The 12,383-nt window shown below is 35.6% G+C and overlaps 1 protein-coding gene across 2 annotated transcripts in view; it reads left to right on the forward strand.

Annotated features, from left to right (window-relative positions):
* The window catches only part of LOC117400350 (CUB and sushi domain-containing protein 3), a 524,933-nt gene that overhangs the window by 352,742 nt on the left and 159,808 nt on the right, over nucleotides 1–12,383 (forward strand). For both annotated transcript variants that reach the window (XM_059022384.1, XM_034000180.3), the window contains exons 22-23: nucleotides 10,179–10,348; nucleotides 10,679–10,835. In XM_059022384.1, the coding sequence (XP_058878367.1) occupies nucleotides 10,179–10,348; nucleotides 10,679–10,835 (327 nt within the window). The remainder of the gene's footprint in view (nucleotides 1–10,178; nucleotides 10,349–10,678; nucleotides 10,836–12,383) is intronic.

Here is a 12,383-nt window from a genome sequence, read left to right on the forward strand (position 1 = left end):
GATCTTTGTGGCTTCACGCTTAAACCATACATATTGCTTCAACAAACTTTTTTTGTAATGAATTTCCTGACTGTTGGTACTGGTATTTTTTATGTAAACAATAACCCACGACAGGGTGTGCTGAAGGACACATCTTATCGCACAGCTGGGTGCATTCTGAGGCATGAGGCTCTAGGCTGAGTGCCTTCAATCACCCAGAAGTGCAGTAACCCTTATACAATTGCTTTGTTTTTTTTTTTGTAAAAAGAAAACAAAAAAACATTAAGATTTTAAACTTTTAATAATTTTTTACAGAATGCTTATACAAGTGCAAAATAGTCCCTATAATTTAGCTGTAGAGACTACAAACTGGCTTGAAGAACGTATTACTGCTGAATTAGTTCTACTGGGATTAGATAGAAAAAAAAAAACTGTAGCAAGGTACTATTGGCAGACTGTCAATCAAAACACGAGTTTGCAAATGAAAGCTAACCGATTGTCTATCTGTAGGTGGGATGCAGAGCGAGAGCTCTGATAATAGGTCAGTGTTAAGGTCACGTGATTGATCTGCTGGCAGATGTAATACTAACCAGCGGATGGATAATGTGGGTTGTGCAAAGCGAAAGAGCAAAAAAGACAGCTACAGCTTTGTCAGAAAGAAGCAGAAAATGCAAAAATAGTATATTGTAAATAATTTAAGAGTGGGCCAGCAACAACAATGTTATTAGCCACTGGAAATATTGCTTGGAGTGGGAAAGCCAATCTCCTTGCATGAAACAGCAACAGCAGTCAAGGCAGTATGAACTGAAAATGTACAGCAACAACAAATACAAGGTATTGAATCATGCTGTAACATAAACTCTGCGATGGTATCCCTCTAGTCTCACATTTTTAAAAATATATCCTCTATATATCAAACCTGTAACTCTAAATTCAGGAATTTCAGATGAGCACTTTCTGCATGATATTTTTTCAAAACAGTGTTTTTAAGCATTGTATATACTTTGTAGATATTTTAGTTTAATTTAAACATGGAAACAGTAGTAAGTGTAACATTTTGTGTTGAGTGAAGATCTGCAAGGTCAGAATCTGTAAATACATTGTTTACGTATGAATACATTCAAGAAATTAGACATTTTTATTTCACTGAAAGCAGAGTATCAATTAAAAAATAGTAAGATATGAAAAGGATATATCTATATATTGTGGAGATGTTGTTAAATATGTCACGTCCTACATGTTGGTATTCATTTTTATCTAATAAGACATCCTTCGATCTCCGACTATAAAGTTCAATAATAATATAATAGTAGTAGTCTGCCCATCATCCAGGAATAATACCAGTCTGACATAATGTTAATTAAATGCTAAGAAATGAGGTTAAATATATGTTTGAAGTACATGTTCTGTCTTCTTGATGAAGCAATTGAATTAACCATGGTTACTGCACATATAAATGTGTTTTGTATGTGGAATTGGTTGTAATCTTGAACACAGACCCAAGCTATACATTTAATGATGCTGCCACATCTGAATGACATTAACTTTTGCATTAAAAAAAAAATCTCATTGGTATAATACTGTAAATGTGTTTTTCAATACATGTTCAGTCACTTCAGTGTCATTTGTCCAGGGAGACAGCCAGCTCCAAACCAGCACTTAAAAGATGGGTATTCACCGGGTGAACAAATGGGATAATGATAAACTATACAAATTATTAAGAATATTATTAAGTACATCCAGGAGCGGCAGCATATTGAGGTGGGGGTTGACATATGCAGGTTGTAAATTCTGATAGCAGGCTTGCCAGATTTGTTACCTTCTTTGGATATTGCCAGAACTGAATGATTCAATCTTAACCGTTTAACTGTCATTCATAGAAATAGATATCAGAAAAAAAATAACTACAGATTCTGATTGCTGGCCTCAAAAATGAAATTTTTTTATCTCACTTTTTAAGTTTCTCTGTGAAAATGTACAATGAATTATTTTTACACACAGTTTGTAATATTATGTAATACCACGCTGTAAAGTGAGTATGGGGTAGTGCAGGACTCAAGGTTGTACAAATGTCCACATAAACTAACCTCAAGCTGAGGAACATCTGCTGCATTAGATTTACATTCCCGTTCTCCTCACTCTCAATTTGTGCCTCTTTGTTGAGCCATGGTTAAGTGTCAAAAAGTGTCCAAACAATGGTAGTGCTTTCTTAGTGGAGCATCTTATACACCTAGAATTAAGTTCACACAACAAGCAATTTCCATGTTAACCCTACACAGCATGGCGATAGAAGAGCTTGGATGAATGTTATGCAGTGCCCATGACACTCATGAGTAGCAATGCTTAGACTCCGTTTTATATGCTTATTTGGCCAAGAAATTTAAATTTCAAGAAAAAATGGCAACAAGAACAACACATTATTTTTGTAACAGGAACTTACAGGAACTGACCCTATACAGATTGTATCTGTTACATTAAATACAATAAATCTGTAAAACAATTCAACCAGAGATTATGTTCATTTATTTATATACCATGTGGGTGATTTAACCCTCTGGTTTTGACATGAGCAACTTCCAAAACTGAGCAGAAGGAAAATTCAAACCAGTTAAAAGGCTAACTTGAATTATTAGGAGCCTTAGGACTAGCTTAGATTAGTGGTAGTCAAAAAGCATATCAGGGAAGCCTATAATATTTGATATGTGGCCTTGAAGTGTAATAAAGCTGTCATTTCTATTAAGAAGTATGGCTGTCTAGTACAATATGTCAATAAGCCCATTCTGCATCTATTTCAAATTCAGAAGTACTGGACCAGTCATGTCTACTTATAGAAATTCTGACTGTGAATATGACTGAATTCTCCCTGCCAGGTGCTCTTTGAAGTTCCTTGAAGCCATACAATATGTATCAAGTTATTTATGCAATAATGCAATTAGTCCATTTTTTTATGAAAATAAAATAAAGCAAAATCCACTTTACAAAACAAATAGCAAACAGCTTGGAATAGTAATATGAGAACATTTCAACATTTCTTGTTTCCTTTCACAAAATTGGTACAAATTGCATTTTGGCATAAAGACCTTTATAAAGTTGACCCTGTATGTAGTTTTCATTATTTATTTTTAAGAAGATTTAACTACAGTGTATTTGATAATGGGGTTATGATATATTTTGGAAGGTTTTCACCCTACTCCACTAAATAAAAGCATCTTTATATAAGTAAGTTGTATGGTTTTTGTCACCATTCCAAATGAGGTACCCATCAGCATTTCTTATGTTTTCCCAGAACCATTAAAGTAGCCACCATGATTAAATCAGCTGCTTCCAGTCAAGATGTACCTTTCATCCTCAGTTCTCAAGTGAGAGGCTTTGGACAGGAGTGGTGCTTAGGGAAACAGTGAAAGGGGGTGTTTTCAGAAATTCAAATACCTCCCCTCGCAGATAGAACCCTATGCACCTCTTGTGTTTCATGGATCAGCATGAATTACTTCAAACCTGAATTACTGTATGTGCCTGTTAAATTCAAGAAAGATGGAGCGAGTGCTACCAGGTTTGATGGGACTGCTTCCCACCCCACTCATCATGTTGCAGGAATTTAAATGAATTTAGACCTCAGGGTCATAAACAATTTTCTATAGAGAACTCTCTAGAAAGGATGCTAGTGAAAAAGGGCTTGTGAGATCACAAATCCAAAGTATGCCAACATACATCATGAAGGTTTAGGACATATTGTCAATTTACTTAATGACAGTATTTAACTGATGTGATTTATATATATATATGATCCTAAAATGTGTCATAACATCTAATTCTGAAGAGTGAACGACTCTAAGAACATTGTATACATCACATCACATCTGTTTGGGTAGTGTTATTCCATGGTAGATAGTATATCTATGACTGATATGATAATAAGGCTATCAGGCTAGCAACCAATTCATATAAAGAGAAATTTGGTATTGCAGTGAAACAGTAAGAGTTATGTTTATCAATGTATCATTCTTGTTGTGAAGCCTGTTCCCCTGTAACCCTCTGCAAATAGCCTGTAAGAAATACATCAGTAGGAAATAATAGATATAACTAATGTGATACTTTTTATGTGTTGCTGGTAGACAATGGTTACACTCTGGTGCACTAGAGTATTTGAATGGTAGACATGATTATTAGAGTTTCTTTGAGGCCACAAGGGTACTTTAGTAAATTCACCAGGATGTGTAGTACAGGAGCCAGATTCAGAACCTAGGCATTTTAAAGAGTTATCTCTGAAGATTAAAGGGTTTTCTCTGAAGATATATTTGCATATGTGCTATCAATAGAAAGGTTATCATCTCTTGAATAATATTTGCCCAAATGAATTCTTGAAGATGATGGCCATTACTAAAAAAAAAATAAAAAAAAAAAATCATATTTTGAGAATGATTCCAAAACCATGTCATAAAGAAACATAAACTAAAGTTCTGTCCTCTAATTCAAGGTCACTGCACAATAAACGCTGGGTCTTGATAATGACAGTATCATTTATGTTAATTAGATTATTTGGGGGAAAAAAATCAGAAAATGAAAGGCAATATATATATATATATATATATATATATATATATATATATATATGAATCAGTCCTTAGAAATTCTGGCATTTGACTGGTTAAAACCTGATCACATGACCAAAAATCAATCCAACTCTTGTCCCTGTGATGCTGCTTACGGTCAATAGTTTTTTTAAAACTCCCTCAAATTATGTCTTAAATTGGTTGTTCCTGATGTGAAACGGGTTGGTCTCGGTGTTCGTTCCTTTATCCACCTGGCTCCTGAGCTATGGAATGACCTCCCCGCTGATGTCAGGGACTGCAAGTCAGTTGATAAGTTTTAAAAAGGTCTTAAGACTTATCTGTTCGGTCTCCTGTTTGGTTAAGGCCCTTGAGAAGCTTTTATAGCCAAATCTGGTTTTTATGTTTAGGTCCTGATTTTATGATTGGTTTGATTATTTCTCTTTTAGATATTGTATTTTTTTTTTTAAACTGTGTAAAGCGCCTTGAGACGTGGAGGTCTGCGCATGATAAGGCGCTATATATAAATCGAAGTTGTTGTTGTCATCACACTGAGCGTCCTTCCTTTCTACAAAAAAAAAAAAATACTACAAAACAAAGATGCTGTGCTAAATACTTGTGAGAGGGAGAGGTTTCAAGCACATTCACTTCCTGCCTGGGTCCTCAGCACCCGACGGTGTCCACTTTGTCAGATGCCTTACATTTGCGAAAATTTTGTAGATTGTTGTTGTATAGTGTTTCAGAGTTTAGTCTCTGATCTACAAATGTATGCATTCCTTCCAGTCCAGTCTGTTGAGCATTTAACAGCTCATGTTTGGCCTCCTTACTGCAACAATACCAGTACTGTGGTTGATCAGGGGATTTACATGGTCAACTTCATCACTATCACAGGCAAAGGAATTAACCATCTGATTACCTAGGGTATCAAAAATGCATAGGACACCATCCTCACCTCTCTGGAGGCATGCTGTATCAAACTCTTTATTATGCCCTGGTGTATCATCTTCAAAACTACATACGTTTCAGTGTTGTTGTTAATTTTGCTGTCTTTTGTTCAGAAACCAGCAAACAAGTGTGCTAGGCTTTTAAATAATACCTATTATGCAGCCTTGTTTCTTCAAGTCACAATTCACAGATTGCTCAAGCCCATGTCAGGCCATACCAGACTGAACAAAGAGTGCTGAAGTCTGTGTCTGTGGTAGCCCATCTGGAGTAGTTAAAATGATTATGGCTGAAGAAGTATGATAACATTATGTTTGACTGAAGCATGGTGAAGTTTCTAGCCGCCACGCTCTGCATGACTGAAGCTGTTTATGATTTGCATCATCTCAATATATTCACAACAAAAATTTATGTAGATGTAGAAGAGAGTGCCTTCCCATGACCCTTCAACCTTTATTGATGGGAAACAGCTGTCAGTTTTCACAGATGATTTTAAGGGATTTTGCAGCCTTGTGATTCTCAATAGAAATGTTGTAGCTGAAGCATATTTTACAGTGAGCGCTATGGCTTCTTATTCATCAAAGTCAACATACACATCTTTTCCTTTCCTTCAGACTTTAATTTGCCGAACTTGTGCCACAATATTGTTTCACATACTGCCATGTATGCACGCACAGCATGTTTATAAGCCTTGCCCCTTATTATAGTTGCCAGTGTGCTGGACTCATACAGATGTGATTACCCTAGAACAGAGATTCTCAAACTATGGAAAGATTTGATAATTTAAGGTTTTTTAAAGCAAAGAAAAAAGAATATTTAAAATAACTTATTTTGCCAAATGGCATTCCTTAACAACCTTGACATGTCAGACTTTTTCCCTGCACAATTACTCAAATTGTAAAGTAAAAGACAAAATTATCAGCAGGACACATAGTGAGAAGCAGCTTACATCGTTTTGTGAAAATGGAAAAGAAATGCACCCTACATGGCGAAATGATGGCAGCAGCGGAGGGTCCAGCAAAACGCAAAAGCCGAAAATATGATGAAGTTTTTTTAAAACTGTAGGCCTCAGTATGTGGTATGTAAGAAAGTTCTGGTAAATGACAGAATGTGGCCCTGTAATTGAGGCCATCATCTGGAAACAAGACACCCAACTTTAGCATCTAAAACCTGAATAAGATAACATGAAAGGTACTGAGGCTGCTTACCTTGTTTCTTTGTGAGTTACCACTGCTGGTAAACTGCACAACATAGATAAGAAACTACTACTTCCAGCTGCAAAAGATGTGTGTGCCGTGATTATAGGAGAAAAAGCAGCAGTACAGCTAGATGTGATCCCGCTTTCTAACGACAGTTTCACGCTGTATTCTGGAGATGGCCACTGATGTAGAAGGGCAGCTCATACAGCGTGTTTGTCAGAGTCCAGAGAGATGGTGGGAAACTTCACACAGTTGTTACATGCAGAAGTTTGTGATTGTGACTGTGTCTAAGCGTTGAGCATCATCATAAGATATACTATGACCCAAGAGGTTAAGCATAGTCAGCACTTATTTGGAACCTGCTACATGTCGAATTACAAATCCAACGCTGATGGGCATTCTTGCCTTACCTTGTGAAACCTGAAAATCAAGATCCATTCAGTAGACCATTACTTTGCAGAACAGCAAATCTGAAAGTTCTGCCGACAAGCTTGTTATCCCGAATAACCTGAGCTTTAAAGCGAATTAAACAAGAACTAATTTTTCGCTTCTGACTCATTGTGCAATGCACTGATACTGTAACCAGCTGCACTTGGTAGTTCCGAAGGAATGAAGGAGCGAACCGTTTCCAGTCAGAGGTCAGTCAGGTGAAACAACAGTGTGGAGTTATCCACTAGTCATTTTAATAGTTTTTATCCCTTTGGTACTGGTAATAAGTGTCGAGTTACGAGTAAAGCATGGTGTCGAATTAGAAAAATAAGAGGCAGGATGCATATATTTTATATGGAGAAAATTCGGGACCAAATCTGTCTCTCGAATTAAGTGAAGGTGTCAAGTTATCCACCAGTCGTGTTAACCGAGGTTGACTGTATATGTACATATAGAAAGGTAGAGGGCGCTCATCATCTCCATTTAGATGGCATGTGCCAACAACCCCTAAAAAGAAGAAGAGTTGCTGTATATTATTATAGCACTAGCAGAATAAGGTAACCCCAGTTTCATGCAACAGTTGTGATGGTGACCAAATGTGTGCGAGTACTGGTGTCTAAAAAAAACTGCTTAAAATGAGCAGTTGCATTCAAGAAATTTAGAAGAACAAAGATAAACTAAAATAAAAATACACTAACAAAATGCTTTGAAAACTTAAAGAAAATTATTTTAATGAAGGGCTGTAAATCCAGAAAAAAGCACAATAATTAAAAAAGGAAGTGACAAGGTTACCATACCAAGCTGAAACAATAAACTTATGTTATCTTTCGCCAGACAAATCTTAGAGTGCCTTAATAAAGTCCCATGAACAGATTTTTTTCGTCTTTTGTATCTTCTGTAGCAGCCGCAACATTAGTCAGGAGTTTAAGGATGATTTAGTCATGCAGCAGAGTTCAGTGGCTCCCAACCTTTTTCCAATCTAGGGACCACCTTGGTGTTTGGATTTTTCACACAGACCACTTGCCACGCATTTTTTTCACAACAGCATTTTTAGATTAATTAGTATGTGTATATGTATAAGTACATTTGGAAAGTAAAGTATGTATATAACTTACCTAACTTAATGAGATCCCTGGGGTTGAATCTTCGCTACAAGTTCATCAAGCAATGTTGTCATTTTGCGCATTCAAAGTTACTGATGACAAAGTTCCTGTTTCTTTTGTTTTAAAACGTCCAGTGTTTTTTTTTTCACATTCTGAATGCTTTGCCGATAAATGGCATCTCAATTTTCCAGGTTTAAGAACTTAATTTGACAAAATCGCCTGACAAATAATGCACTGGGGCTTTCTTTGGGTCATCCTCAGATCCAATAAATACCAGTGCTAAATAATCTGGATTGTATTGATTTATTTTCTTAGAAGGTGGCTGAAATTCATCAATTCCTGTTTTGGTTAATGATGGCGTCAAGAACAGACTTTACACATTATTTCCAGAGGTAGTGTTAAGAGAATTTCTTTTTCACATATACTGCCTGATTTTCAGAAGGGGCAAAGTGAAAAACAGGTCACAAAACACCTTTGCGACACTTTATACACCAAAATACACTGTTTGTTGTGTTGCTTAGTAATATGTGATTGTGTAGAAATGGGTACATGTAAGAACTGCTCAACAGGTTAGATGATGAGTTGATAATATCTCTTCAGCCAGAGAAACAAGCATGGTAATTTAAGACGCTACCATAATAGAAAAAAAACAGCAATTAGCGTGAGTTTTGTACTCAAGCAGGGTCAGCTGTTGCAAGGAAAACCTGCAACCAGAAAGGTGAAAACAGAACACATTGAAATACTAATTAGGAAGTATACTGCTGATTTTTTTACATTTTTTTTAGAGAATTAAAAATTAAATGTACTGCAGTGTACTTGACTGCAGTAAAATACAATGCCATCCACTAAATTTAGCTCTTAGATTGTGCTAATGAAAATATCTATATGTATATGACAATGTGCTTGCTGTGGTGTATTTAAAATTTAAAATAGCAGAACAAACACGCTGCAATGTAAAGTCATTTTTACTGAAAAATAAACGGTTACATGTAATCATAAGAGCTGTCTGTGTTACAGTAAATGCTGTCAGGTCAGGACTTGACTAACGCTTCCCATATTACAGCTGCACACAATTAAAGGTGTGGTCACCAATTCCACACACATTTTCAACCAGTCTTGTATTGCAGTGGCCTTGATGCTGAAAGTACATTTTTTTGGTTCTGTCCTTGCTGTGACCAGTGCTGAAATAAAACTGAATTGCACTAATGGAGTACTTTGCCAGACACTACAAGCAGACCACTACTAGTCTAGTACATGCTTTAAACCATTTGAATCCCTTTTTCCAAAACTGTCCCAGCGTGCCACAATGAGATTGGTGCCCCCTACTACCTTGTAATTGCCACATATCTTAAAACTAATTGAAAACCCTGATAGTGATTCTCAAGTAGGTGTCTAAATCGTTTGTTTGAAAAGATGATGTGTTGACAACCCAGTGGTGACTGAAACAAACAAACAAAAAAGAATACATTAGTTCAGATAACTGATGTTTATTACCCATACCAAGTTGTTCATTTTTTATTCTGCAGTCCAGATTTGCAAGTTGTTAGAGAAAGCGGTCATATTGTTGTAATTCCTGACTGAAAATCAATTTTCCCTTAATTTTTTTAACGCCCCTGGCAAAACAATTAATACATTGATTTCTCTTGTGCTACATAAATTAAGCTTGACAGCTGGGTTTTATGTAGCTGATATGAAACTCAACAATCAAGTTATAAGCTGATTTTATTATCATTATGTAGTGTCAAGCTTAAATGTGTTATATATTTACATACCAATATTTCTGCCAGCCTCTCTCTCTCGCTCTCTCTCTAGTTTACTATATATATATATATATATATATATATATATATATATATATATATATATATATATATATATATATATACACGTACAGTAAACTAAATAGTACACACTTTTACAAGACTTTATATATGTGCCAACTTACTTGTTTTCCAAAATCCTTTTCTTTTGACATGCAGCTGAATGTGGAGCATCTGTAATCAACAATGAAGGCATTCTGCTGTCACCCAACTATCCTCTGAACTATGAAAACAATCATGAATGCATCTACAGCATTCAAGTACAAGCAGGGAAAGGCATCAACATTTCTGCCAGGACTTTTCACTTAGCACAAGGAGATATTTTGAAGGTATGATTTCTGTGGAGTAAAATAAAGAAATACATAAACAACACCACTTACATATGAAAGTACACCTTGATAATGTTAAAAAATGTTGTCTGCTTTTTGTCTTTTTTATATATCACATTTTAAAGACCCTTGGTCTTAACTGCTTAATATTTTCTTGCAGTGAAGTTTTGAAATAATATTAGACCCCTTTTCATAGAATAATAATGTTTTTGTATTTACCACTGCAGCATTGTAAGGTTGCCTACTGACTTATGAACCCCTGTACAGTATGTCTGGGTAAAATGCATTGAGTACAGTATCACTTTAACCCTTTTATAATGCTGTTTCCAGATTTATGATGGGAGAGATAATACTGTACATGTTCTTGGAGCGTTCACTGGCTCTGCAATGATGGGACTGACATTAATAAGTACTTCAAATCATCTCTGGTTGGAGTTTTATTCAGATTCTGAAGTGACCAGTGAAGGTTTCCAACTTGTCTACTCTAGTAAGTTGTATTATCGTCTTAAAACTGTATGCAACTAGTGTTTGTAACCTCATTAAATGGCACTCTTTGCATAGTGAGCCAATTTTCATCTCTTAATATTAATCTTTGCTTCTTTTAGTATATATGGGTGACTTAGATAGATTTGATTTTCTTAAAACTAGAAAAATACCATGACACATCTAAAGTGACAATAACAATCTGAATCATGTTTAAAATAAGTGTTGAAATATAACCTTTAAACTCTTCCAGTGCCTTCATTATATAAAATATATAAAGTTAATCTAATTTTCCAGTAGTTGTTAACACAGTAGAGGGAAAAAGTGGAGCTGCAATACAGTTTTACCTGAAGCTTCAGGTTATCGTTTCTTCCTAATACTAGCTTGGTAATAGTGTATTCAATACATACCATAATCCTCAGTATAATCACATTACTAATACATGTAATTGTGTCAGGTGTATTGCTGTGGAATGGATCATAAATCACATTTCCATTCTTTATTGTTTAAATAGAACAAACTTAAAAACAAAGCAATGTTTTTGGCCAGATGGCCTTCATCAAGCTGTAGTGAATAGCAAAGCCCAAACCATTAAATACGTTAACACAGGACACAGGAACTCAATTAGTTATTAAATTATATAATCATACGAAAATTAGCAATTAAAATAGTCAATATGTGCAAACAATGCTATTAAGATACAGTACAGATATTTGAAAACATATGTTTATTTTTTATATAGCCACACATTTCAATATTACCTTATTTAAAATGTAATTTAATTCTATTTTCCAAAAGTATTACAACATATTCATGGCTGTACATACCCAAATACATCCTGTGATTAATTAAGTCATTGCATTTCCAAGTATAAGTATCCAATCATTTATTTGTCAGGGAGAATGCATCTTCAGTCATAGTCTTCATTAAGTCCCTTGGGGCTATGACTATCCAATGAAAACATTCAGAAAGCTATGTAAAAGGGGTGTTCTTTTACTGTTTGGGTAACCTCTGAGAGACGAGAGACACAGAGGGTTTGAGATTGAAACGGCGTTCAGGCTTCCAGGCATCCAGGTTTTATTAAATCACAGGCAGTCAGATGCAGTGTCCAGCAATGGTCTCACTAATGCGGAAGGATATATCATGGTTCCCACGCGTTCTGGAAAACCTGGAATATTTCCTGGGCAGTCCAGATAAACTGCTCACCTGCCATTTTTACGCATTAAAAAAATCCGAAACACGCACTCAATTTAAATTTCATGTGTAAAAAGACACATGCAATTTTGTCTGCCTCCCCAAAAACTTCCACTAACAACTACATCTCCCAGAATACAATGTCTTCAGTTACTAGGAAACTGTACACAAGAAAAACCAACCCAAACATTATCCAATCTCTGGCTAGCCCTGTTGTCTTTGCAGCCAATCACAGTAAGAATAAGAAAAATCCAAAGCTACACAGGTTGAAGCGTAAACACCCGAGTCCAGCTACAACTGGAACCATCGTCAGAGGCAACCGCTAAGAAAAGGTCCCTATAATATTAAACAAACTGTT

This window comes from Acipenser ruthenus, chromosome 4 (genome assembly GCF_902713425.1).
Source record: "Acipenser ruthenus chromosome 4, fAciRut3.2 maternal haplotype, whole genome shotgun sequence".
NCBI lineage: Eukaryota > Metazoa > Chordata > Actinopteri > Acipenseriformes > Acipenseridae > Acipenser > Acipenser ruthenus.